Source organism: Bombus pyrosoma, linkage group LG4 (genome assembly GCF_014825855.1).
Source record: "Bombus pyrosoma isolate SC7728 linkage group LG4, ASM1482585v1, whole genome shotgun sequence".
In the NCBI taxonomy this organism is placed as follows: domain Eukaryota; kingdom Metazoa; phylum Arthropoda; class Insecta; order Hymenoptera; family Apidae; genus Bombus; species Bombus pyrosoma.
Genome location: NC_057773.1, coordinates 13,918,823 through 13,945,982, shown reverse-complemented (window position 1 = coordinate 13,945,982; position 27,160 = coordinate 13,918,823). Strand labels below are relative to the sequence as shown.

Genomic DNA, 27,160 nt, shown 5'->3' with positions numbered 1-27,160 from the left:
TTTATAACATGTTACGTATGGACAAAACGAGAACCTTTTTACCTTCTATGTTGATTTTCACAATTCAATTTTCGGACGATTTCTTCTATGCTATTTATATGATCTATATGATTTGAACCAATTCTGGACACTCATTACCGGAGCCTAGGGAAAACCGTCTATACGACCAGAAACCGTGATCTGTTTATATGTGATGTATGATCGTATCCAGGACATTATTCTTGAATTATATTAATATCTTGATTGATTATATCAGTAACAAAAAACGAAGGAACACATATATTGTTTAAGTTTTAAGTATATATGGGAACAAATTTTGTACTTGAAACGATATTAAAACACACAGTTGAAGGTTCTTAGTAAACAATATTGTCCAATATTTCATAACCTATAATGAATATCTTGTATGAATTTCTTTAAGAATTATAAAAAGCTCAAATAAAACGAAATGACTACAAAAATGGGGAAGAAACAAATTATACAGGCTGTAGTTCTCGCAGATGATTTTATAACGAGCTTGACACCTGTACAAGATATATTCCCAACTATATTAATGCCTGTAATAAATATTCCAGTGTTAGATTATTTGGTGGAAACACTGATTAAATCCAGAGTGCAAGAATTATTCCTATATTGTAGCAACCATGTAGACTTGATAAGAGCATACATCAAACAGAAAAAATGGTTTAAAATATCAGTTTCTTTAATTGTATCAGATACTTGCACTTCTCTTGGAGATGCTCTTAGAGATATTGATACGAAAGGTTCGATTCGTGGTAATTTTATACTTATAAGAGGAGATGCATTTATTAATGCTGATCTTACCAATCTTTTAATCAATCATTGTGCAAAACTGAAAGAAGATAAAGGTGCATCCATGACCATGGTGCTAAGAAATATTGGATCTATGAATGAATCTTTCTTGAAGCATGAATCATGTTTGGTAGTTTCTGACAAAACTAGCAGAAAGATTCTACATTATAATATAATACGGAAAGATTTAAAGAAAGTGAAGTTAGAATTAAATTGGTTTTTGGATCATAGTGAGATTGAAATTAACACTTGTTTTATGGATACTCATGTTTATTTATGTTCTCCTTCTGTGTTACCATTATTCTCTGACAATTTTGATTTCCAAGTAAGTAATATATAATATAACTGAAGATACAAAATTAAATTTCTTCATATTTGAAAATGTATATTTTTTACATTACATTAAATAAATGTTTTTTAATTAGTTTTTTAAAACATAAGTAATTAATCTAATATTTTTTTTAATAATTAAAAGTAAGAAATGAACAATATATTAAGTAATAATCTTTATATGTTATTAACAGACCATGGAAGATTTCATTCGAGGAGTGTTGATGAATGAAGAAATTTTAAATTCTCGAATTTATTGGCAACAATTAAATCCTCAGGATTATAGTCTGCCAATTGTATCATGGAATGCATATCATACTCTTAACCGAGACATTCTGAACAGACATAGTTTCCCACTTACACCAAATGCTATTCCACTTTTAAAAGATTTTATTTATATGCCAAGAAGCACGTATAAACATAAAAATGCCACCCTTGCTAAAGGTTGTGTATTAGAGAAAGATAGTATATTGTGCCAAAATAGTATTCTTGGGAATAATACGTCTGTTACAAGATCAATTATTGGAAATCATTGTTTGGTAGGGTCTAATGTAACAATTAAGAATTCTTATATTTTGTCAGATAGTAAAATTGAAGATAATTGTACCATTATAAATAGTATAGTATTTCCAAATTGTTTTATTAAAGAAAACACACAAATAAGTGGATGTATATTATGTCCTAAAACAATTATTCGTACTCCAAAGGAGTATATTGATTCTATAATAGAATCAGAAAATGACAAAATTTCTATAAAAGCAATATCAGAAATTGACCCATGTAATGAATTTCAACTCTTTAAGAATTATGATACACTAGAAAATGATAATTATGTGCCTATAAATACAGATACATCAAGTGTTGATGAAGGTTCTGAATGTAATTTTATTGCAGATGATACAAGCTTATTCTTATCTGAGGTTATTGATAGCTTATTAAGAGGTTTTCAAGATCAACTTAACTGTGAAAACTTAATTTTAGAAATAAATTCATCAAGATATGCATACAATGTCACTATGAACAAAGTAACATATAATGTTATTAAAGCCATATTAAGTTTACCTTTCCATTATCTTTCAGAAGAAAAGGAAATTCTAACTAATCTAGATTACCATAAAAATTTAAAACGTGTGGTAACATATTTTTATCCAATTATATTGAATTATGTTAAAACAGAAGATGCACAAGATGACTGTTTACATGCAATAGAAGAGGTTGCAAGTACAACTCAAGAACTGTTACCATTTTTGCAACTTTTGTTGCATATGCTTTATGATAAAGATGTATTATCAGAAGAAAAAATTCTAGAATGGTATGAATCTAAAGATAGAGATATAGATTCACATGAGATGAATAAAGTGAGAGCAGCAGTACAGCCATTCATTAAATGGTTAGAAGAAGCTGAAGAAGATTCTAGTGACAGTGAAAATGATTAGTCACATATTAACCTCTTCAACAATTTTGGAAAGGTATACTTAAAATTTTCCATATATGATTATTGTAAAAAATAAATCTTTCTAGTTCTTCTATTATTTAAAAATTATTTTTAAAAAACGACATTAAATTAAATAAGAAAAGAGATGAGGAAGATAATAACGTTTCCTATATGTAATATAATGTCTTTATTTTTCTGTCACTTTTTTTGTAGAATAGTACATTTTGAGCAATTGTATGAATCGCATGTAAATAAATTATATTTTGCAGATTATTATGCATACCGAATATATAGATCTTATTAAAACATGTTGAATAACACAATAACAAGAGTAAAAATATAAATTATCATTCTATAGGCAAAATAGTATCAATTAAGTTATGCCAAGCTCGATGGCGGTGGTCTGGAAATTTGATTACATCTATCCAGTGTCGTAATCGTGCTCCTTTGCTATTACAACTTAGTTCAAGTCCACCTAAATAAAAACAAGAAAGATATTGCTATAATATGTATACATAAACTTCTTCAATACAACATACAGCAATATAATTATTAAATTTGAGAAAGTTAATGCATTACCAAGGTAGTCATTACTTTTGCCAAAATCCTTATCCCATACTGTGAGATATAATGTGAATTTCATAAGATCTGTTAATCGAGTAGCAAAAGCAAACTCTTCGTTCCACTCTGGATTTAAAGTTTTCCATTTGATTGTTGTACTTTGCGCATTGCGATTTGTGGTTTTCTTTGATACTAGCTTTTTAGCAGTAATACGTGCGATTGAATAGTCGAAGACACGTTGTCGATGATTGTTTGTCACGTTCTCTATAAGGCACAGCTTGACGAATGGATCAGAAAATCCGTTACTGTCCATAGGAAGAAGATTTGTAGCTCGATGAATTGTGACCGTCAATGCTCGCCGTCTTGTACAGTAACTTAGACTCACTTGAATCTGTCCTCGTCCACTGGAAATCACGCCCCAAGCTGCTTCTTCGTTGTCCACCTATGCCAACGTCGAGCTCTTATATCTTAGTGTCTGCAATAATGTAAGTAAAGTCGGCCGTCGCGAAAAATTTTAAACGCGGGAAATGATTATGTTTATAAAGATTAGTAATTAAAGATCAGTAAAATTCTTGAACGATAATGAAACGTTAAATGCACAAGGGGAAATAATGAACGATATGCAGATTTGATAGTATAAAATCGATTAAGAAAACATTCGCGTCCAAAAGGTTAAAAAATTCGATTTTTGGACTTTCGCATTTATATTTTCCTTTTAAAGATATCAAGATAAAATTTATAACTTTGCTACAGTTATGTGTCACTGCTCGCTATTTTATAATTATTTAAAATATGAATACATATATATATATATATAGAAACAAATGAATCTTGACTCTTTAATAACTATTTGTTTTTCTTTTTATACACGTATTTATTATGTACATATTTATATATGCCAAAAATCGACTCGAAAAACCATCTTTTAGACTAAAACACTCCTTGAAATAAAACAGTATAATTAAAATAATATAATAATATGTTTATATCATTTGTAATCGTTATTACTTAATATTAAAAAGAAATAAAGAGATTAGAGTTCTAATTATACATACTGCATAGTGATCTTGTAATGGAACATTGTAATGTTTTGTTTGATGCGGTTGTAATTCATGCAGAGGAAATTTTGCTTCTCCCAGGAAATCTTGACCTGCTGGATCATCCTGAAGGATTAAGATGTGTAGTGCCTTGCCATTCCATATCTATCATGAATCATTAATTTTTTCAATTAATTTTGCGATATTTTATATCATTATCATTTAAGGAGGGATATACCTTTATGAGTCTCATAAAATCAATTCTCTTTTATTCATTTATTTAAGAACTCAAAGGTACAATGTCTCACAAAAGTATTTGATTATTTACCATAGAAAACTTTTATGTATATGTATATTGTATATGTTACATAAAACATTTTAAAATTCCATTAGCACTGTAATGAGGCACGACTATTATGATTATATTGGTTAAATTTAAAACCAATCTGTTTACCACAAACATATATTTCATATGTACAACAAATTAATATACAGCATGAACAATCATTTCAAGCCTACATATATATGTAGTATTAAAGATGATCCCATTGAATATTGAGAGTTACTACCGTAATGGATAACCGATTGTTTAAATACTTCTGTTATGTCTGTAAAATATATGCTTGTATTAAACATCTTGTAGTTTTTATGTACATTTTTAGATGTTTCAGACTTTACTGATATGGTCATGATAAGCAGGTTTTATTACAGTGCTAATGACATTTCAAAATGCGTTCTATAACACATATAATAGTGGTTTTCTACAAGTATTTGAATATTTTCGTGAGCTATTGTATCCTTCCTTAATCATTTGAAGAACCTGTTTTTATTCATACATCAGTTTCCGTTGTTCCATAGAAATTTAGAGTCTCATTAAATTCCGGATCCCGTGTTTTGTGGACCGTTTTTGTTCGAAGTCGCTTCGTGGTCGCAATTATGTCAACTGGTAATATGTTAAGTTTGCAGAACGGATCGGCAAGGCCATGAATATCCATTGGTTGCAGACCTCGTGCTCGTTCCACTTTACACTGGAGACATTGAATTGTTGGGTCGTATCGCAAAGCGACTTCTAGGGTTCCATAATTTTGTCTCGTTTCTATTTTGAAAAATATAGTTTGATTACATGAATTTAAATTTCAGATCTCAGATGTTTAGATCCCAGATTTTAGGTACTTCTTAGTAACTTCCAATATCATGAATTAATGTTTGGGACATGTCATGAGTATTTGATATTATCAATAAGTTTGTTTTGGATATGTAAAATGAATACATTTCAAAGAATTTTATTGGATATAATTGTAGATCAGAAATGTTTATATCATATCTATGTATTAGCTTTTTTAATTTAATTATATATAGAATTTGAAATTACTTCAAAGCTCAAAATGCTATGTCTTTGGTCATATCAAATAAAGTTTATACCTATGCAATCATACCATACATAATGTGTGAAATTCTAGAAAGCCTGATATTCTTATACATGTATATCATTATCCAATTCCTGGACTATTAAAAATTCTTGACTCAACATTCTTAAGCTTTCACTCATTTCTAATAGATTTCTAATATATCAATCTTTTAATCATATTTTTTAAATATATTTTTGTTTTAACTATTCTTGTACTATTAGATATTAGATTATATGCCTACCATATTCTGGTGTTTGTTGTCGTACTAAATCAATTTGATTGTTGCTATGAAGATTCCCTTGTTCTGAGGAAGATTGGTTTCTTTCCTGATCTATACATTTCTCATAGACCTGAGGTTGTTCTGGAACTTGTTCCATTGACACAATTGTCATTGTCGTTGTTGGTATCATTGGAACTGTTGTAAAATTCGATCTGTAAGATATCAACTAATATCAGCTAAACTTCCACTCTTTCATCAGGTTGTATAATAATAAATTCATTCGCATTTATTTAAACAAGCATCAGGTTTTTTGATACAGGCATGCTGCTTGTTTAGAATTGCCATTTGTATTTAAATAATACGAAAGTAAACTATGTGTAAATCTATGTGTGGAAAATAACTTTATGTTATTACAGGCTCATAGCTGAAAATATATTATAATTCTGAAACTAATGATATTTGAACCTATATTTATTAAGGCATTTTGAAATTTGACTCCTTAAAACTTTGATTTCTTAAAACACCTTAAAATGTAATATCAGAAAACAAATGAACTTATTATATAATCTAATATTTATCATTCTTACCTACCTGAAAGATAGTATCTGAGAGTTTTTTGGTTGATCACATAAATTGATCTCTAATTTACAAGTAGCTTCATTAATATCCTCGAGCTTTTTGTTCTTTTCATCGATAATTTCATCTTCAAACGAAACATGCTGTTCGGTTTGAGAATCATTGCTGTTAGCTCTTAAAGATATTCGTGAACGAGGGCTTGTAGGAGATGGTGAAAGACGACTACATTGAGAAGTAATAGAAAGGGTAGATCTGCCTAACTGATCTAAACATTCCTCACGGCTATTTAATGGCGAGAGGCGTTGCCCTCGTGATTTAGATGTACTACTAGTTGGTTGAGCAGAATTCGATGGTGATGAATAAGTTTTGGTAGTAATACTATCTTGATTTCTTTGTAAGCTTGACAGTGAATCAGACTGCCCTCGAGCTAAAGCTAGGCGTCGTGTTACTTCTTCATCAGAAGAAGAATCTTGAGGCTCTGCAGATTCAAGGGATTTATTACCTCCGATTGTCCAAGTGGATGTCTTGTGAATAGATCTTGACCATCCACGTTCCTGTAATTTTAAGAAAGCTACGTTGTACATACATTATGCAAAAATCTACTATGTACATCTCTTACATTTAAACTATTATAACATTATTATAACACAACCTTTGTTCTAGTAATATCTTTAGCATAAAATTTTAATTGAATTTAATCACAAATTAAAATGAAGTAAAAAGGTATAAAATATAATTTCTATACATACCTTTTTCTCGGGTAAAATATATTTTGGCATTCCTTTGAGAAACCAAGCGCCACTTTTCTTCCACATTTCTCTACTCTCGGCGCAGATTCGACAAAGAAATTGCCTCTGACCACTACTAGATCTACTAACAATTCGTTGCATAGCTGTTCTTTCTTGTGTTCTTTCTCTTGTTGCGGAGACATTCGTAAGTATTGAATTTAATTCATTAGTCTCGATACCACATTTTTGACATATGTATTTTCGACAATCTTTACAGAGATTTGCTGATGCACCTAATACTGCACCAAATTTTTCACCACAAAGTGCGCAAGAACACACACAGTGTGCACTGTTCAAGCATCTGCTACTGCATCTTCTCCTTTCGTTTAATCTTGTTGTAGTGACTATACAGACATTGCGTTTCATATTCTCTAATCTTTCTACTAATCTACCGATTCTTTCCTGTTCTGATAAATTTAAAGCTTCTGCTCTCTGAATGACCTAAAATATTGAAAGTAATGAAAAGATGATAAATATGTGAGCTGTTTACTTTGATTGACATTTAATCCTTATGTGTTAATTAATAATATATTCATTATTTTATAGAATAATCATTCTTCTAAGGAAATTGCTGTGTAGGAAATGGGACAAAGAAATTATTATACACATACAACTTACATAATACAAAACTAGAAATCCATTTAAGGGTCAAAAACTTAAGTAAGAAGGAAAAAGAAAAGTTATATTTGTATTTGTTCGAAATTTTACCTGTATAATTGTCTGTTGTTCCTCCTCAGTAAGTACAAATGATTGTGCACATCGATTAGTGCCACTTGAGTAAGAATTGGAGTAAGTACCCCATTTTGAATCTAGAGAGCCAGTCTTTACAGACCAACCTGTTTGCAACCTAATTATTGATATTTTATTAAAAATATATGTGTCTTATTGACAAAAGAAATATATAAGAATTCAAATCACAATGAGAAGCAACTCATATTATAGAATAAATTATTTATCTAATTATCATATATATATACATAATACATAAATAAGTATAAGTAATTCTGAAACCATCTTTTAACTTTGAGCAACATGAAAGATGAGCTTAAAACATTGATTAAATTAAATTTCTTTTAATTGTGACATAAATTTTGTAAATTTCTCAGAATTCTTTCTTCCTCTCTCTCTCTCTCTCTCTCTTTCTCTTTCTCTCTCTCTCTCTCTCTCCCTCTCCCTCTTTCCCTCTCTTAGAACTTTTTACATACTTTTAAGCTGAGTTTTTAAATTAAAAATATCTTTTTGACTGTTAGACTACAAAAAAAATTAAACAAATATTAAAAGCAAAATAATTCTCTTTTTAGATATCTAACTTTGATAATATTTTAACTAATTGTTCTATGAAAAATTCTACTTCTGTTATTTTTCTGTAATATAAGATTTAAAAATACATTTTTTGTACTTTGACTATATCTTGTTATAGAACAACTTCCAAACTTTCATTCTGATACTTATTCATTCTATTTCATTCTAATACTTACAAATTAAATTAAATTTCATAGAAGGACTTTCTCCATTTTCCTATATACTTATAAAGAGGTATTGAAATTTATGCTTACTTTGCTCTCAATGACAAATGTCTATCATTTGGACAGACCCATCTGGTTCCTCCACTTATATCCTTTACTGTCATATCCATTGTTTACCTTAGTAGAATTTTGAAATCATTTGAAATATATCAGAAACATTCTGTAATGTACATTAGCCTATAAAAAATAGACATTTAATTAATTAAATTCTATGATCGATAATCAAAGAGATATTTTGATTGATTTTTTATTGAAAAAGAATTTTTTTCGAAATCTTTAATTCTCAGATGTGTTGCGGACCGAAACTTGACTTACATAGCTTTTATTCGAAACATTTCTTTGTCAGGTTATTCGAAATGCCTAATGAATGATGTTTAATCTTAAAGGATACACCCTACATATAAATGTCTCAAGTTTTAATGAATTAACTTCAAGATTGTGTAGAATTAGTTCAAATAAAAATGATGTACGTGTATGTACATAAACATGAAAAATAGTAGTATTACTGTCAATTGCTTATAATGTAAAACATCACAATTTTTTTAGAATTACATTAACGAAATTAGGATTTTTTCTAAATTATTACATTAAGAGGTGAATTTATTAATAGAATTGAAATTTTTTTTTGTTTCTTAAAACTTAAAAAAGAAAAATAGAGAAATATTGAAAGTAATAATCGACTCAATAGAAAGTTTTGTGAACTACGTATATAATGAGATGGCCTTTATTTCGAAAATTTATGAAAATAAATCTGTTCTAAAACTACAAACTTCTGACGATATGTATCATCGATAGTACTTCTACTGTACTGTTTATATTCTGAAGCTATATTTTTAACTTTATTCATTTGTGTCTGACAGATTTTGTTAACAAATACTGCTCTTTCGCCCATCAGGTCCAGTTCAATGACTGTTTTCTTTTCTTGTTATTATTAATGATCATGCAAGTCAATTATCTGATAAAATATTTAAATTTTGAGTTGTGTTAAAACCGAATAATTTACAATAATTAAGATGTCTATTGTGTCAACGAAAAAATGTTATTTCTTACTTTGCATTATTATTTGAAATTATCATTTGGAAATAATTCATTTTTCGAATAAGATATTAGAAATTAGATTTGTATTACTTATTATTATTAATTATTTGGATTAATCAGATAAATATTGAAGAACCAAAAGAGAAGCTAAAATTTAAAAGAACAATTTTCGTCGAAGGTAGATGCGCAACAAGTATTCGTTATACTTCCGCTCTTATATTATTTAAGTAGCTAAAGGGAAACTATATTTGGACCTAAATCGATATTTCAATGGTTCACACTTACATCGACTCTTACTTTCTTAATGCACCGCTACGATATGATTAAGTTGGAAAAGAAAAGCCGTCTCTATAAATCCAACATCTTCTAAATTAAAGATAACGAAAAAAGCCAAATAAAACTTGGTTAAGAATTTTTCAAAATTATTTAAAATATAATTAAAAAGTAAAAAGAGGAAAAATATTTTTCAATCCAACAAGATTTTCTGAATTAAAGAAAATCGAAAAGCAGAAATAATATTACTTATAATATCGTTAATACTTTAAATTACTTAAAATATATAATTAATATTTTGAAATATAATACTGCACTGTTTTAAAAAAGAAAATTACTATGAAAAATAAAATTGTAGTATAGTTAATACTGTAAAATGTAGTACTACTCTGCTCTCATTGTAAAATAAAAGCTATTATTGAAAACTAAATTATTTAAAATATAATTATTATATCGGAATGTTATCTAAAACAAATCATATGAAGCCAAACATATGTACGCAAATAAAAAACCATAATCGATATAATACATTGAAAGGAAGTAGACTTGATAAATATAACGTAGTATTGACTATAGCGATATATTTGCCGGAAAAAAGAGAGGCACGAGAAGTGGAACAAGAGAAGAGATTCGTGACGCGTGGCAATCGTATCGTTAACTGAAAAAAAGAATGAGCGCGAAAGTCCTACGTTGAAGGGCGATCAATCGAAAGCTCGTGACGCATGCCATCATTCCTCACAGGACTGCATTGATAGCAATTTCATTACTTTTACACGAATAGCAAAAACACATGTAACTCACCAACAATACATTAAACTATATACAGCTTTAATATTCTGTTTAACATTATTCAAGCATTTAACACACAAAATTATACCAAACATCTCAATTAAATTAGAATTCCAACTTGTAAACTTAAATATACATAAAAGATACGAAAATTTTAAATAATACAGTAAAAATAAAAATAAAAATACCACCCACTTACTCAGAAGTGAATTGATTAGAATCCACATAATCTCAAAAACGTAAAAATAGAAAACAAAGCAAACGTAACTTAAACATATGACACCCAATATTATAAATGAACCTAACTAATGTATCAATTTAAATATACAACCATAATAAATAGATAAAATATGATATTTTTTAAGTCGTTAAAAAAATGTTAAACCATGTGAATTTATATATGTATACTTACGTAAATATGCACAAACGTGTAGCGTTTAATTTGAAAGTAGATAACCGCTTTGGATTGACATAACTATAAACAATTGGATGATTTGTAAATATTTGTAAATTTTGTAATGTAGAATGTTAATGTCTATAGTATTTTTGAGAATGGTATTGTCTCATGGAATACAGAATTGAACTTGCCACGGCATCAGCTAGCCGACAAGTGGCTGCTATTATCGCTGAAACTGGCTTACAACTCCGCTTCGCTTTCGATACAGGCGCAGAAGGGTGCGAGTCATGCGTGAGATTCACAGGGATGTACCTAAGAAATTCACCTATAGAGCGTCTCTATTGAATTAGCTGAAACAAAAAACAGCAGGCATGCTGTCCTTCGTTTTTTTCTTTTTATCCAATTATATATCATAATATATAAGGACCTTTATTTCGTTTCACTTTATGTCATTTGTAAAAATTTAAATACAATTACTATTGTTTAAAACTTACTATTTGATTTGATAATATTGAAATTATATTGGTCCATAGAAAGCATAGTAAATAAGGTATAAAAATATCCATTTCATTATGTTATTATATGTTATTCGTAAAGCTTAAAGATATTATACGTAAAATTTATTATTTGGTTTAAGTTAATAGGATTTATATTGGATAGGCTGTATAATGGATTGATTCACACAAAGTAAGAAAAGAAGTTGCTCTTTATGAAAAAATATATTATGTATCATATAAAAATCTTCGTTTCATTTTACTTTACGTCGTTTGTAAAAATTAGATTCAGTTACGTATGAAACTTATGTCATTAGAATTACGTTTAAATGTAAATTGAAGTTATATTGGTCCATACGTGTAAGAGGATATGTTACTGTTTAAACAGCAATCTATTATTTTTAATCATTGTCATAAAATAAGATGGGAGAAGGTAAAGACTTTGAAAGGTTAAATACAAAACCGTATCTTTAATGCTTAACAGAATATAGTACACGAAGTTATATATAGAATCCCTCATTCAATGTCCATTCCCTCATCGTGGCTGCGCGTGCGTATTTGCGTGTACATGTGTATACATTATACCTGATTATACATATAAATGTACATTATCCTACTTGTAGTTGTATATATAATTTTGTTCTCTATGTATTTCATTCTTGTATATCATATACAATACATGTAAAGATAAAATATTTTTCTTTTATGTATAAAATGAAAATAATATATAACACAAATTGTAATAATAAAATTCCTATATTAGTAATATGTAACACAAATGGAATAATCATATATTATATAGAAGTGATTTTTTACATTATTTTCATTACACAATTTATATCAGATTATTATTTCTAAAATATTAAGCATAACATACATATTTTAGTTTCGACTTTTATATTACAATTTTTATATTGAGTAGAAAATAGAAATATTGTAGATTTAAGTAGGAAAAATTTTATCAAGAAACTTCATTTGCATTTGTAATTAAGAATAAAAGAAATCGAACATTTATAATTTTTTAAAATTTACATTAATTAAACGTTAATAATTATGAATGTAACGGAAGATAAAATATTATAGTAAACAGGTGTCCTTGTTCTACATTGCAATTATTGACGAGTTGCATTTCGCAGCTGCTGACTTTCTTAGGTAAAGGTCAAAAATTTATTCTATAATTAAATTCATTAAATAGAATTTAATAATAATAAAATTTAAGTAATAATAGAATTTTTCAGCCGAAATTTAAAATGAAACTATTCTTTTATTTTTTATTTGGAAAAATATTTATTTTATGTAAAAACTTATTTGCACTCCCTTTGCCTCTTATTTTTTCCTTTTTCAAAGAGTAATTTTTTATTTTATAATTTAGTATTAATCGATCGAAATAATATTCTATTAACATAATTATGTATTTATGTTCATTGTTTAATAATTTATATACGTGATTGATTATTTCATTCATCCTAAATTATGTACCAAAAAACGTGGGTGGAAGAAAGAAATGCCAAACAAATGATATATGTATGTAACTGGTCACAAAATAGAATAGGGCAAAATATAATCGTAAAATAAAATAATGTAATTATAGTATTAAATTAGCCAACAATTAATAACAACATTATAAACAAATATATTAACATGAATAAACACCACATGGTTCTAAAGTTTAACTGCGCAAAAGTATAAATTTTATTTATAATATATATTTATCTTTTTACAATTAAATACAATATAGATAATAGCAATTACTATTATACTAATTTAAACCTTACAAATACAATTATAAATATTGAACTATGAAAAATATCTGTTGATGTAATGTAATATTTCAAAAACAACTTCGACCATGATAAGAATAATGATCATCCACTCTAAACGAATATGATGGCGATCGCTTAAACGCATTGCTAAAATTCCCACAAGTTCAACACAGTGATTTAATTTTTCGTTTATAACCTACAAAATAAAATTAATTATATATTTGCATACCATACCATACATAGAGTATTGAAAATGAAGTAGTTCCTCATAAAAAAGTAATGTAAAATTAGTAAAACAAATAGTTTAAATATCTATTTATCTAGTTTAATAAGTATCTAAAATATTATAATTTTACATCCCACATTCACATAATAAAAATTTGTATGTTTTAACAAGATCATTATGTTTAATAATTTTTCCAATAGTGTAATTGTAAATAAACAAGTAAATTAGTATATATAGTAATAAATAAATATATACTATGTATTATATCTTTATTTTTAAAATTCTTTAAAAAATTGTAATAAAAATTTCATTCTACATTCTTGACTATTTCTTGACTACTGCTTTTCTATGAGGAATAATTTACTTTTAATACCACAATTTTCTATACACTCTATATACAAGCTCATAATACATAGCCAAATCAATGACCTTTTCTAACTTACTCTTGTGCGTTTTGCAATGTTAAAATACGAGCAAGTTTCTTGGTAAAGACGTTCTAAATCATCCCTTTCCCAATAGAAATCTGGAGTGTCTAATAAATCTGAGCTTAAATTAATTGAATGTCGCAAAGCAAATAATTCCCCTTGCTTTCTTAATACTTCATGTTGAGTCATTCTAAGCCTCCTACCAGACTTTAAATCTTCAGTAACAAATGCTATGGAATCTATATAATGGTCTAAAGATGCCTCCCATATACCTAACTTAACTGATTGTGCCATTGCATTTGAGAATGTGTATTTATCTAAATTTGTTGCGTTTAAAACTAAAATAATGTTACCATCCTTTATATGATTCTTTTTCCTGTAAAATATTGAAAAGAGCAAAGAACTAAAGTTATTGAAAAAATAATGAAATTTAAATCTCTTAAATTTTAATAGATATTACCCATGATCCGCGTAACTGTAACACATTACTTCACTTTCAGATTTTACAATACATTCCATATAACGATTTTGTTCGTAATTTTTTAAAAATTCTAATATATTTTCACATTCGAGTTCAGAAATGTTCCACATCACTATAGTGCCTTCTCGGAAAAAGAAAATTTCTCTCTGTTCATGGTTGACTTCATACTTTGCCACAGCATGTATAACATCTGGTAAAGCTGCAAAAATAATCTAAATAAAGTACAACCTAATTTACTTATTTGGAATTCTGGAATTATGACAAAAATAAAGTAAATAAGTATCGCATATAAAAATATTGTTTATTCATATTGAAATATTTGTATACATATGCATTTTAAAAAAATGTATTGTATAAAAGTTATAATATTTAAGATACCAATAAATTAAAGATTCTCGGAAGTCTAAAACTTTTTGCATATAAAATATTTTTCAAAACTTCATTTGATTATTGTAATTGTATAAATTGGGAACATTTTTTAGATAATACAATCTTAATTATATACCTTTCAATTACATTATAATCTTTTAAAGCTTTTTATTATAATTTTTATATAAATTTGTAATTTTAATATATATTTCATTATCAGTACTTCACAAGTTTGCTATAATATATATAATACTACAAATACTTACTATAAGTATTTATTTTATTAAAATATGATAACATGTATGAAACATATATGATATGATAATATATATAAATAAATGGAAGATGTCAATTATCTTAAATACACACTGGCAGTAAGTATTTTGGTTCATTTTATATGTATATAAAATAAACATTATGTACGAAACATATATTCGGATAAAGAAATTTTAGCTTCACATTTAAATAAAAAAAAGAAATAAAAGATAATTCAATATATTTTGTATTATATTATATAGATAATTATTTATGATAATGTATATTAAAAAATATTATGTATATGCTGCATAACTTATCAAATTTGACTTTGAGAAATAATACTCAGTACACTGTTTTAGTATATCCCTATAACAAATTAAAATTTCATCTCATGTATAATATTATTTCATATCTTATTAAAAGTATGTGTCTGTCAATTTATGTACATGTCTTCAATTTATTAGAAATGGACTGTCACATGCACCCAATCCTGATGCAACACCACCTTCATTAGCAGTAGCTAACTTTGTCCGTAACATATGACCACTTTGCTTATTAAGATATACATTATTTTCATCTGCTATTATAACACCAAATATTCCTAATTCAGAAACTAATTCTTGGGATTCTGTACTCATATTATTTTCAGGTCTGATCATATGACTCTTATGAATTGGAGGATGAATTTTGTCCATAAGAATCCAAGCTACTCTGTCTTGCTTATTCTTTACAGATTCTAAAAAATATTTTATATCTAATCCATATTTGTTATTGCAACCTCCTTCTCGTTGAGGTTTTAGTACATAACAATGTGGATTTGTAATTCCCATTTCTACAGCGGCATCCCCATGTTCATCAAAATCTAATGCATAAAGTTCTATACAAAACAACATAATATTTCAATTAATATCTCACTGTGATATATTACTAGTAAAATAATTCACTTACCAGTGAATATTTCTTTAATTTCTGCACATATTTTTTCATTTTTTAAAAATCTACTAATTACACCTGGCTTTGCAAGTGCTTGTTGAACTTTCTTAGTTCCTGCTAAATGATACTGTATGGTAGGACATTTAATTGCCAATGATCTTTCTATTAATAATCTTATATCCCATTCTTTCTGTGTATGATATTGTTCAGGTTCGTACCCACATCGGTAGTACACTACAGATATAATATAATTGTCTACTATCAATTCTTTGTTAGAACCCAATTTGGCAGTAGCTGCCAATTGTGTTAAATTTCTACGAATAACTCTAACATTTGGATTCTGTTTCTTAATTTCAAATTCGTGAAAGCGTTGATCACATATATTATATGTAACATCTTCAACAACAAATAAAATTACTGCTCTGTAAATAATTAAATATATGTTTAATTAAATTTTTTTAACCTGTAAGATACAGCAACTTTAACATTCAAAAGAAAATTTGATTAGAAACATACTGTTCATTTCCATATATCTTCCATGCTTTAATCATACTTGAACATATTATTTCCAGTGCATTATTTTCTGGAAGATTTTTTATTTCTTTGTAATATCCAAGCTCTCTTAATACAAATTTGTGTAATTCAGTTGAAGCAGGTCCTAACCAACCAAAGCCAGATGCAATTGTATTTATTTCAACTTGTTTCCAACAACAATATGGTATACATTTCTTAATTGTATCTTCTTGTGGACAAGATGTATCCAACATTAAGTCTGAACGCAATATACCAAGAGATATTTTTTGTGCTGATCCCCCTTCTCTGTTTATAATTTTACAGATTTCAAATAACTTTTTGGTAAAATTGTCAACTTTAATCGTTTCTTCTAAAGTTGCTTTTAAGAAATTGTAGTCCTGGGCAACTCTATGTATAAGTATATTCAATATTATTTGAATCGAACAAGCGTTCTCGAACTCTTTTCTAGGAAATGGAGATGGCATCAGAATAAACGGTGCAAATTGTAGAATGTTTCTATTGAAATTTTGTTTTGATCTCATACACATTCCATGCATAAGTGCCCAATCTTTTGCTTTTTCTATCAATTCTTCGAGCTCTTGTTTAGAAGAAGGTAAACTAAGTTCTGTGTCCATAGTTATTCCTTCCTTAACGTAGATGTTTACATAAAACCTCTTAAACCACAGATTTTATATAGATTTTGATAATTTAAAAAATTTATGTTACTTAAAATTATATAAACTTTGTTGCTAATATATCTAATTTTTTAGATTATACATTTATAGAAACCTATTATGAATATATCAGTGAAATTTAGACATTTTTTGTATTACATACAATATATACATAAAAATTTTCTATTATTTTTGTAAAATATTTAAATATTTTTGTATTGTTAATGTATTGTTAAACTTTAATTTAATAAAATATCATTTATAAGACCGTTGTTTATCCATGGTAACATATATAAATGAAATTCTCTTTATATATTTTAATTAAATGGAATTTAATTGTTTAAATTAATTCTAGTAATTTTACTACAAAATATATTTACAGATGATAGATAACATGAAAATTAATATCGTGCAAAATAAATAATTCCTATGCTAAGAAAATGTATAAGAAATACTGGTATTTTATACAGAAATTGTATCTATATATAATAGATATTGTAATTAACTTATAGTAATATAATTGTTTACTAGAAAGATAAATATTCAGAAGCAGTCCACCTATATATATGCTATGTATACAAAAAAATCTGAAATATCTAATTGTAAATAATTAATACTAATAATTATTCATTTATTCAATGCAATATATTCAGAGATATATGTACATTTTAAAAAAAAAACAATTTAATTTTAAGAGTACCTTGTTGTACAAAATCAAGAAAAGGTTGCAGTTGCGTATCGCAATAATACGACTACACTACCTTGATGATAAGTATACTTTCTAATTCTGTATAGATAATACATGGCGTCGTAATCTCTAAAGTAAACAAAACTACAAATAGCCACATTTTTCATTTTATTGAACCGTGTATTATATATAGATAATATTTCATATATATAATTTTAATACACTCTATCATTTTAATACTTTTATACAGCATTTATAAATATTACTAATATAAAAATATTATATACAAAAAATATAATATAAAATATTACTAAATATTATTTAAATAAACGTTAAAATAAATAAACATGAACATGATATTGTACTTTTATTATATATTATTATTATACACTACTAACTAATTAGTTTGAGATCTACTAAACTCATTAGTCACTACTAAATATATTAGTTTGAGATCATACAAATAAAAGATATTGAAGAATATTTGTTCATTTCACGTAAATAAATTTTTTACGTTCCTGTTATTGCATAAATATAGTTATGAAACATATATATATTTATAGGTTAGGGAAACATTCCAAAATCTCATTATCAAATATAATAACATTTACACTTACATTTTCATTCATATAAATAAAAAGAATATTTTAATTTATATTTTTAACCTCAAATTAGAATTTTTATTTGACTGAAAACGATCTGAACTACATAACAAACATAATATAAAGTAGAAATAATTATATTTATTCATTAATTTTATTTGTAAAAGCAAAATACTTTTTTCAAAATTATATCAAAACTGAAATAACCTGTTCAATATCTGATATTTTAAAGATATATTATATAGATAAAAAATATCATTTTAATGAATATATGTATTCAGATAAAAAAATTATTCTAATAATACAATCTAAAAAAATATATATATATATAATCTGTGGTTAAATAAATTACTGTACTAATAAAAATGTTTCAATCTAAAAGTATAATTCATTAATTTAGTAAATCTATTATTTGTTAGGTATCAATTTATCAATTACTATTTAGATATTTTATATATGTAATTACCTATTTCTAATTTACCATAATGTAATTTAGTTCCTTTTATAGTTGTTTATATAAATATATATGACAAACAAAATGACAAACATGTCATTCAAATAATCATCACTCAAATAACATGATAAAATGTATTCTTATTGCTAGAAAATGTGTTTATTAATTATGTTTTTACTTTTAACTTTATTATGTAAATACATCATCAATAATTTAAAATGAAATTAAATAACTGTATTATAATAATGATTAATATTTTGCAATTTTTTAAAATATACGCCATATATGAATGGCCAAAAGGACAATACATATGTATATCAAATGTATAGACATCAAATTTGTTATTGCTAAACTATAGATGTTTATGCATTTATGGAAAATTGCATATATAAAATGCACATAATTTGCAGAAATATATAAAATTTTCGAAGTATTACTGACACTGTTCTATCTGTTGTGTGAAATAAATCTCTGCTCAAATTGTTGCTTTTTGCGGCTTATGCAAATTTAGATGTGCATAAGCACTAATAGTTCAGTTATCACTAAAGGCATACTGTGTTAATTATGTATAGTTCATTATCAATTATAAAATAGATATTGCATAATTTCTTAATAAAATAATTTAAGATTTGAAATGTTCTGAAGTTTACTTTTTATTAATTTACTGGTCTATCTTTATAAAGCATCCTTTGGTTTTACTATATTCTATTAAATTATTTAGTTCTTATTATATTATTCAGTTATTAATATAATAGAATAATTAATATAAAATAAGTATATATATATGTATAAGTCTTAAAAGATGAAAACTTTTATAAAATGCTTTTTGTCTATTAAAATACAATAGTTAGATACATATACAGGGTGTTCAGAGTTTGACCTTGAGTCTCAGAGTCAAACCTTGTAAATGCATTCTGCAGGTACAATTAAATAAAAAATGTTATATATAGATTTGTTATTTAAAGCTTCGTTAAAAAATTATAATATGAAAGTATGAAATATAATGGAAACAACTACAGATTTTCAGTTACTATGCTATAAGACAAGATTAGGTTTACAAAGATAGTCATTAACTGTTACTGTCCATTTTAAAATCTACGCTATGGTTACCGGTACAAAACTGATAACAATAAAACATTGTCATTATTACCTTATGATGCTTATTTTGAACTCATTTCATTTCAATGAATCAATCTAATACTTCTTTGATGTACCTCTCTTTTTTAAAGTTAGTCTACACATAACAGTCCAATGGCATAAAATTAAGGGCAATATTGAAACTTAAAGTATTGCTCTTTTTGTATTTTGTATCTTTATTATAAATTTTAAATAAGACTTTACATGTACTATATTTATATAACACTTCTTATTTGATTACATTCATATGATATACCCCTAATACTTATAAATTCTTATAACTCTAAAACAATTCTATATCATGAATGAAATCTAATAATTCTAGTATACTTACAGTTGGTTGATGTTTTTATACTGTTAGGCACATATAGCTTTTGTTCAATAAGACCTTGCACTAAAGCTTCCAAATTATATTCTTCTGAAGTAGCCAATGCTTTTACATTATATGCCTGTAAACGGACAGAATTTTTAATTTAAATGTATAGTTTTTGGTTATATAAATTTTATAAAAATTACTTTCTAATTAATTTCTACTTTCTTTCTCCTTCTTCCTAGTTAATTTCTTACTAGTTAATTTAATACAAATATAAAATAAATAAAATACCTTTTCTAAGAAAATTAAATTTTATTTCTTTCATTCTCAGATTTTATCTTACTATGATAATTGATATATTCTATATCTCCATAATTATAATTACTTACAGTACTTATTTCATCATTGGTAGAAACAGCTGTCCTTTTCTTGGTCCTTTTCTTCATTTGAACAGAAGAATAATTATTTGCATCTTTATTCGTGAGTAATTTCAAACTAGATTTATCTTTTTCAAACTGAACTTTAGTAGTATATAACAAGTTATTATGATGTAATTTTAAGCTGAATTTTGTCATAAATACACGTGTTGTTAACACATGGTTGTATGATGCAAAAACAGTATTTATTTTTTTAGAAATATTAAAATTAATGTTGCTTCTGCACGTTAATATAATAAATCTCTGTATCGTGTAATTCATTTTATTCAATATTATGTATAAAAATTCTGTTTTCTATTTGGTTAACAAACATAAAATAAGAAATATTTCATTAAATTTTGTCTATATTTTATGTATGTTTTATTTTTAATGAGAGAATCAGTAATATTACGAGTAATATTTATGAGCTTGTAACACACAACGTAATGTATGTTTATATACACGTATATAACTTTATATTATGATTGCTGGTACATTCTGTGTATGTATATGTCGTTCGTATCTCGTATCCTCGTACCTACAGTCGTATATGATCCTGTTCGTACGTACTGTAGCGATGAATAGCAGAAGAAAAATGTGTATACAGCTCGGATCCGTGACAGAGCAAATATAAATAACATTTTTTCCTGTTATTTTACATAATGTAACAATGTTTGAGAACGCAATTTGAAAAAAGAAGCGCACGATTTTGTTTTGCTAATTCGAAGGAGGATGGTTCAAATCTCAGCAGGGACCATTTTCTTACAATGAATATATTTATAAACAAAATATGTGCAATGTACAACGTGCGAACGAAAAAGAAAAATATTTAAACACTAAAAGGATTTTTTAAATCTTATTTTATGTTTTCAATTCGTGATCCATATCGACATGAGAATGCGCCTTTTTTTTAGGTGCGTATCTAAACAGAACATATGATCCTCGTTGGTAGTCGTAACGTAGTAAAAAGCTACCAAAATGTCAAGAAGGCATTATCATGTATTTTCGATCCAGTATCTCACGGTCTAAACTAAAAATTGTGCCTTATTAAAAACACTTCTTAAGAAAGCATGGAACTTGCTCGAAATCTTGTTACTTGCAAATTAAAATGCTATCTTCTCAAAGCGCCGAAAAAATATTGTTTGCATCATGTAAGACACATCAGGTAATATAAACTTCATAACAAATTAAATATGTATATTAATTGAATAAAGTAAATTATTTATTTACTTTTCTATTTCAAGATACATATGGGGATGAAGCCTTTTAATTAAATTAATAATTACATTGTCTTCAATGTTATACATTTTTAACAATGTCTTTTTTAATTTAAAGTCTTAGCTATATAAAAAGAGCATGATATATGAAATGTATTAAAACATTCTAGCAAATAGTTAATAATAGAATGAGATATCAATGAATATGTATTTTTTCTAGATACATAGTGTTCAAAAATAACAAATATAAATTTTAGATTACTATATACTTTAATAAGAAGTTGATTAGTAGACTGTAGGACAGTTATATGGAAACAAACAATATGGAATAATATTTAAAACACAATATTTGATATAATATTTGATAAACATAAATCTTTATTTAAGCTCTATTTCTTTAGTTGTGCTCATAAAAATATATATTTGCATAAATATCTATAATCTGAACCAAATACTATAATAACCTTCTTTTACAGATTGGCAGAAGTAGGAAAATTAGAAACACCAAAATTACAAGGAAAGTATGAAACTGGTCAATTAATTCTACACAGAGTATTTGGTTACCGAGGTGTAATATTATTTCCTTGGACAGCAAGAGTTTATGACAGAGATATTCCAAATAAAAGAGAAGGGTAAAGTAATCTTATAGTTGCAAAATAAATAATTAATAAATTACTTAAAAATTCCATTTGTTTTTAGAAATATAAATGATCACTATAATAGTGTGGGAAAAGAAGTAAAAGGTAGAACTCATACCTTTTATCAGGTACTAATTGACCAAAGAGATTATCCTTTTATAGTAAGTATGAAAGGATGAGTAAAATATCACAGGGATATTTTAGTCTAGACAACTATGTTTGAGTCATGTTTTGCTACATGAAAGGAAACCTAAAACTTTTATAAATCTGGTAATTTTGTGAATTTTATATTAATAACATATGTATATACATATAAATTGAGTTGTTTATATGTATATAAAAAATTCATAATGAAAAAAGTTAAAGGCAATTTATTTCCATAGAATTAAAATTTTATTGCATAGCATGTGCAGATATAATATTTTTAGTAAGCTTTGTGATTTCTTTAAAAAGTCTTTATTCAATCTCATCATGTACAGTAAAAGTTTGTATCGATTGTTGGAAATGCTACAAACTTTCCAAACCAATATTTTAGGAATATATTCTTATGATAGTAAAAAAGAAAAATGTGAAAAACTCCAGAAATGAAATTTGTTAATCTTCTAGAGCAAAATATTCCCTTAAATATATAGAAAAAAAAAATTAACATTATAAATCAATCTTATATGTTTATATGTAGCGTGCTCAGACAGAAGCTGTAACATTTTTGAGTAATCATGAAAGTAGTCATAGCTTATATACAGTCCCAGGATTGGATTATGTTGCTCATGAAGATGTTTTGCCTTATACTACAAATGAGAAAACTGCATTGCAACACGAACTATTTGACAAGTTCCTAGCATATAATCCAAATCAGGATCCATGTTTTGTTGCACAAGAAACCCTAAGAGCATGGCAGAAAAAGAATCATCCATGGTTGGAGTTATCAGATGTACATAAAGAAACTACTGAAAATGTTCGTGTTACTGTAATTCCGTTTTATATGGGTTATAGAGGAAATCAAGCTACAGCTGCACACTGGGTAAGTATTAAAACATACTTGTTACAAATTGCAAGTTAGTCTAACTTCAAATAAATAATTTCACCCTAATTAAATAAAATAGTGGCGCTACTGCATTCGATTGGAAAATTTGGGTGATATGAGTGTGCAATTACGTGAAAGACACTGGAGAATATTTAGTCTTTCTGGCACATTGGAAACTGTACGAGGACGAGGTGTTGTTGGTCAGGAACCTGTCTTATCAAAAATTTTACCTGCTTTTCAATATAGTAGTCATGTGAGTTTGCAAGCTGCAAGTGGTCATATGTGGTATGTATTTATTATTATTTTATGTTCAATATATTTCAGTAAAAATTATTTTGTATATATTGATTTAATAATTAAAGAAATTACAATATTCTTTTATTCTTTAATAAAATTATAGTGTTCAATAATATTTGAATTACATGTACCCTTAGCTTTTAATGCAGATTTAACAAAATACAAATTTTTTTGAACTTACATAAGATATCTTACAATAAATGATGCAACTGATGAATAGAAAATTCAAAAGTGAATTCTCAAGGGTATGAAAAATATTAATAAATAAAAGTGTGAAATAAAATTATATAATTAAAAGAATTGAACGTTTTTTGGTTACGTGTGCATCTAACCGAGTTTTAACTATGTAGAGTTCTTAAAGAGCAAAGATTTTTTCGTTACTAATGTTTTTCAATGTTGAGAAAGTAATTGTTGTTTTTATTACCTTTTCCTACTATAGGTTTGATGAGAGTTCTATATAATAAGAACTTGAATGCACACATAATCAAAGAATCTTTAAATGCAATATCTTAGTCTTGTGCTGAAAAATTTGTCCTATATTTTCGAATTTTTTCTTTCATATAAAATTACTGCTTTTTCAATTGCATCGTTGGTTGTATGACACAGTCTAAAAATGTTTTAATATTATTGATTGTAATGTGTATAAAGGTAAGTGTCACAGCATAGTAAATATGTCATATTATGTTATATTTTAGGGGTACATTCAGAATGGAAAGGGAAGATGGATATGCATTTGATTGTAGGATTCCACCATTTTCTTTGGAATCTAAAATAGAGAAACCACCTACAGATATGAATATCAGTTCTTAAACAAGCTATGTAATGCCGTGTGGAAAGTGATGGAAAATAAATAACACTAAAAATTGATGAACAATATAAACTTGCTAATACATGTGATCCTTACTTATATAATAATACTTATATCGATTGTAATATTTGATTATAAATATTATGAGTAGAATTTAAGCTGTGTAGTTTTTGGTATATAGTAAATTTATAACAAATATTTTATCATGTTATTTTAAATATAATAAGATCTGTTACAAATAGGTATATGAATAAAATATAATTGTTATATGTATAAATATAGTTGTTCTTTATCTTGTAATTAAATTAAGAATAAACAAATATGTTATCTCTTGAAATAATTAAAAGCCACCAATAGGTTGATAATTTCGTGTACGGAACTTAAATACTGAATATACATATTTTATAAAATGCATATGCAAATGTTATTATATAAAAAATTCTCGAATTTTTAAATGTTAATTGATAATGTTTTCAAGAATTAAATATAATCCTAGATACTTTATTATTCTATTTTATTATATATTTTATTGTATATCTTGTTATTAAATTATTATTTTATGAACAGAGAAATTTAAACATATCTTGAAAAATATTGCCAGAAGTCTTCCCCACTAACGTTAATGTTCGCTTTTTAATTCGTTTACGATATAATGTTTTGAATTGAATTCCAGGCATATTTTTGTTTAAATATCTTCATTTGCTTTAAAGAAAAAATACAAATCAATAAGAAATATAGCTATGATTATCTTTCTATAATTCTATCAAATGAATTAAGTGCCACTGTACGGTCACTCAAAAAAGTGTCCATTTATTCTTTAAAACAGAATACGTTTTCTAAAATAGAACCAAACGACTTGAGCTTTTCTTGTAAAGTTAGGAAGGAAAGATTAGTTTACTATGTGATATGTAAGCCAATTTTGAGAAAATTGCAATTGGTTGAAATTACGAAGAAAATTGTAAAAGTCGCTTTTTACAATTATTTTATCTGAGTTTCTAATGAAAATTTGAAAAATACGTTTTGTAGATTTATGTCAGCTATGTATGTATATGGTGAAAATTTAATCGAAATCAGTTGATGCAGAAACAAGCGACAGGCATCGAAGGATATAAGAATCTTTAGATTTATCACATTTACAGGCCGAATATCGCAAAAAAACTGCAATTTTCATCGTTTTTAACTATTTGTAGTCTACAGTAATGTTTAGTCTATAGTAACTGATTTCAATGAAATTTTACACAAACTTTTTTAGATTAAATACACATTTTACAAAAGTTGTAAAAGGCGATCCTTATTATTTTCTCCGCAATTTCGATAAATAGTAATTTTCTCAAAATTTTTTTACACATCATCTAGTAAACTAATGCTTCTAACTTCTCAAAACAGACTCAAGTCATTTAGTACAACATTAAAAAAGTTATTCTATTTTAAAGAGTGTACGGAAGCTTTTATGACTGACTGTATGTAACAAAAATTATATCAGGAGTGAGTACATAGCTGAGTGATGAGTGGATGATGAATAACTAGTTAGAGAAATGTAGTTGTCACTTAATATCAGAGATCTACTCATTTTTGGTGCTGCATATTCGTGACTTTTAAACTTTGCATAATATTTGTTGGAAACTTTTGAATCCATTGCAGTTACACCATCATGAGAACTTGTCTTTAATATAGTAGAATGAATTTAGCTTCGATGATTGTATCTAAAAACTACAGATATCCTGTATAAACCGAGGGCGAAATTGACTGATTATATACGCAAATAGAAAACTTTATACCACTCAAATATTCATTAAGTCAGCCTATTAGGAGGAGGAAATGACTCAGACTTTAGACTATTTATTACCGTACCAAATTAACAGATCGACCCTCTTAATATAATTTCTCGGTATCTTATCCTCGACAATTCACGTAAATTTTTCTTTCTCGCCGCGCATATGCATTCTTTTCCTGGAAGGACGATGCAATACTTCCACTTCCATCTACTCAAAAAAACGAGATCTGATCGGTGAGGTGAGACTCACCCCTCATTGGACCAGCAGGATCAAGGAAGGGAACCTAGGGCTTGAGAAGGTGCAGGAGTCGAAAATCGAAAACGAAAACGAAAACGAATTTTGTCAGATTATTTCTGTTGACTTTCGAGAGATAATCTTGTTGTATTCTTGATGAACTAGTTTCTGAAGCAAAGTACAAGCCTTGAATAAAGTTTAGATTTATTAAAGTGTGCACTTATAAAAG

General features: G+C 26.7%; 5 protein-coding genes and 1 long non-coding RNA gene across 9 annotated transcripts; 2 read left to right on the top strand and 4 right to left on the bottom strand.

The window, feature by feature from the left end:
* The first annotated feature begins 24 nt into the window (after window positions 1–24).
* Window positions 25–4,171, top strand: LOC122567109 (translation initiation factor eIF-2B subunit epsilon). 3 transcript variants are annotated; one of them, XM_043725329.1, is made up of 3 exons: window positions 25–1,138; window positions 1,338–2,612; window positions 3,455–4,171. In XM_043725329.1, the coding sequence occupies exons 1-2, from the start codon at window positions 449–451 to the stop codon at window positions 2,577–2,579; spliced, it is 1,932 nt and encodes a 643-aa protein (XP_043581264.1). In that variant the 5' UTR covers window positions 25–448; the 3' UTR covers window positions 2,580–2,612; window positions 3,455–4,171. The 3 variants fall into 3 exon arrangements, with proteins under 3 accessions (XP_043581264.1, XP_043581263.1, XP_043581262.1); XM_043725328.1 differs by lacking the exon at window positions 3,455–4,171 and adding an exon at window positions 2,937–3,156; XM_043725327.1 differs by lacking the exon at window positions 3,455–4,171 and adding an exon at window positions 2,848–3,156.
* LOC122567107 (rabphilin-1-like) lies at window positions 2,578–21,573 on the bottom strand. 2 transcript variants are annotated; one of them, XM_043725324.1, is made up of 12 exons: window positions 21,477–21,573; window positions 20,912–20,962; window positions 20,544–20,658; window positions 8,726–8,872; window positions 7,878–8,016; window positions 7,131–7,610; window positions 6,397–6,935; window positions 5,827–6,017; window positions 5,013–5,272; window positions 4,195–4,341; window positions 3,158–3,581; window positions 2,578–3,053 (listed from the first exon to the last, which is right to left on the bottom strand). In XM_043725324.1, the coding sequence occupies exons 4-12, from the start codon at window positions 8,803–8,805 to the stop codon at window positions 2,926–2,928; spliced, it is 2,388 nt and encodes a 795-aa protein (XP_043581259.1). In that variant the 5' UTR covers window positions 8,806–8,872; window positions 20,544–20,658; window positions 20,912–20,962; window positions 21,477–21,573; the 3' UTR covers window positions 2,578–2,925. The 2 variants fall into 2 exon arrangements, with proteins under 2 accessions (XP_043581259.1, XP_043581258.1); XM_043725323.1 differs by lacking the exons at window positions 20,544–20,658; window positions 20,912–20,962; window positions 21,477–21,573 and adding an exon at window positions 11,208–11,477.
* Window positions 13,329–14,793, bottom strand: LOC122567116 (required for meiotic nuclear division protein 1 homolog). Its single transcript, XM_043725337.1, has 3 exons — window positions 14,561–14,793; window positions 14,119–14,476; window positions 13,329–13,645 (listed from the first exon to the last, which is right to left on the bottom strand). Exons 1-3 carry the CDS (start codon window positions 14,689–14,691, stop codon window positions 13,484–13,486), a joined length of 651 nt encoding a protein of 216 aa, XP_043581272.1. The 5' UTR covers window positions 14,692–14,793; the 3' UTR covers window positions 13,329–13,483.
* LOC122567110 (glutathione synthetase-like) lies at window positions 15,430–18,251 on the bottom strand. Its single transcript, XM_043725330.1, has 4 exons — window positions 18,029–18,251; window positions 16,658–17,328; window positions 16,157–16,563; window positions 15,430–16,085 (listed from the first exon to the last, which is right to left on the bottom strand). The coding sequence occupies exons 2-4, from the start codon at window positions 17,287–17,289 to the stop codon at window positions 15,661–15,663; spliced, it is 1,464 nt and encodes a 487-aa protein (XP_043581265.1). The 5' UTR covers window positions 17,290–17,328; window positions 18,029–18,251; the 3' UTR covers window positions 15,430–15,660.
* Window positions 21,574–21,854: 281 nt separating the features above from the next.
* LOC122567112 (polymerase delta-interacting protein 2) lies at window positions 21,855–24,981 on the top strand. The gene is made up of 6 exons (XM_043725334.1): window positions 21,855–22,103; window positions 22,632–22,787; window positions 22,855–22,954; window positions 23,473–23,814; window positions 23,897–24,102; window positions 24,810–24,981. Exons 1-6 carry the CDS (start codon window positions 22,009–22,011, stop codon window positions 24,922–24,924), a joined length of 1,014 nt encoding a protein of 337 aa, XP_043581269.1. The 5' UTR covers window positions 21,855–22,008; the 3' UTR covers window positions 24,925–24,981.
* A 54-nt stretch (window positions 24,982–25,035) lies between these two features.
* Window positions 25,036–27,012, bottom strand: LOC122567118. The gene is made up of 2 exons (XR_006316702.1): window positions 26,701–27,012; window positions 25,036–26,632 (listed from the first exon to the last, which is right to left on the bottom strand). It is a non-coding gene; the product is annotated as an uncharacterized LOC122567118 (long non-coding RNA).
* Between the last annotated feature and the right edge of the window lie 148 nt (window positions 27,013–27,160).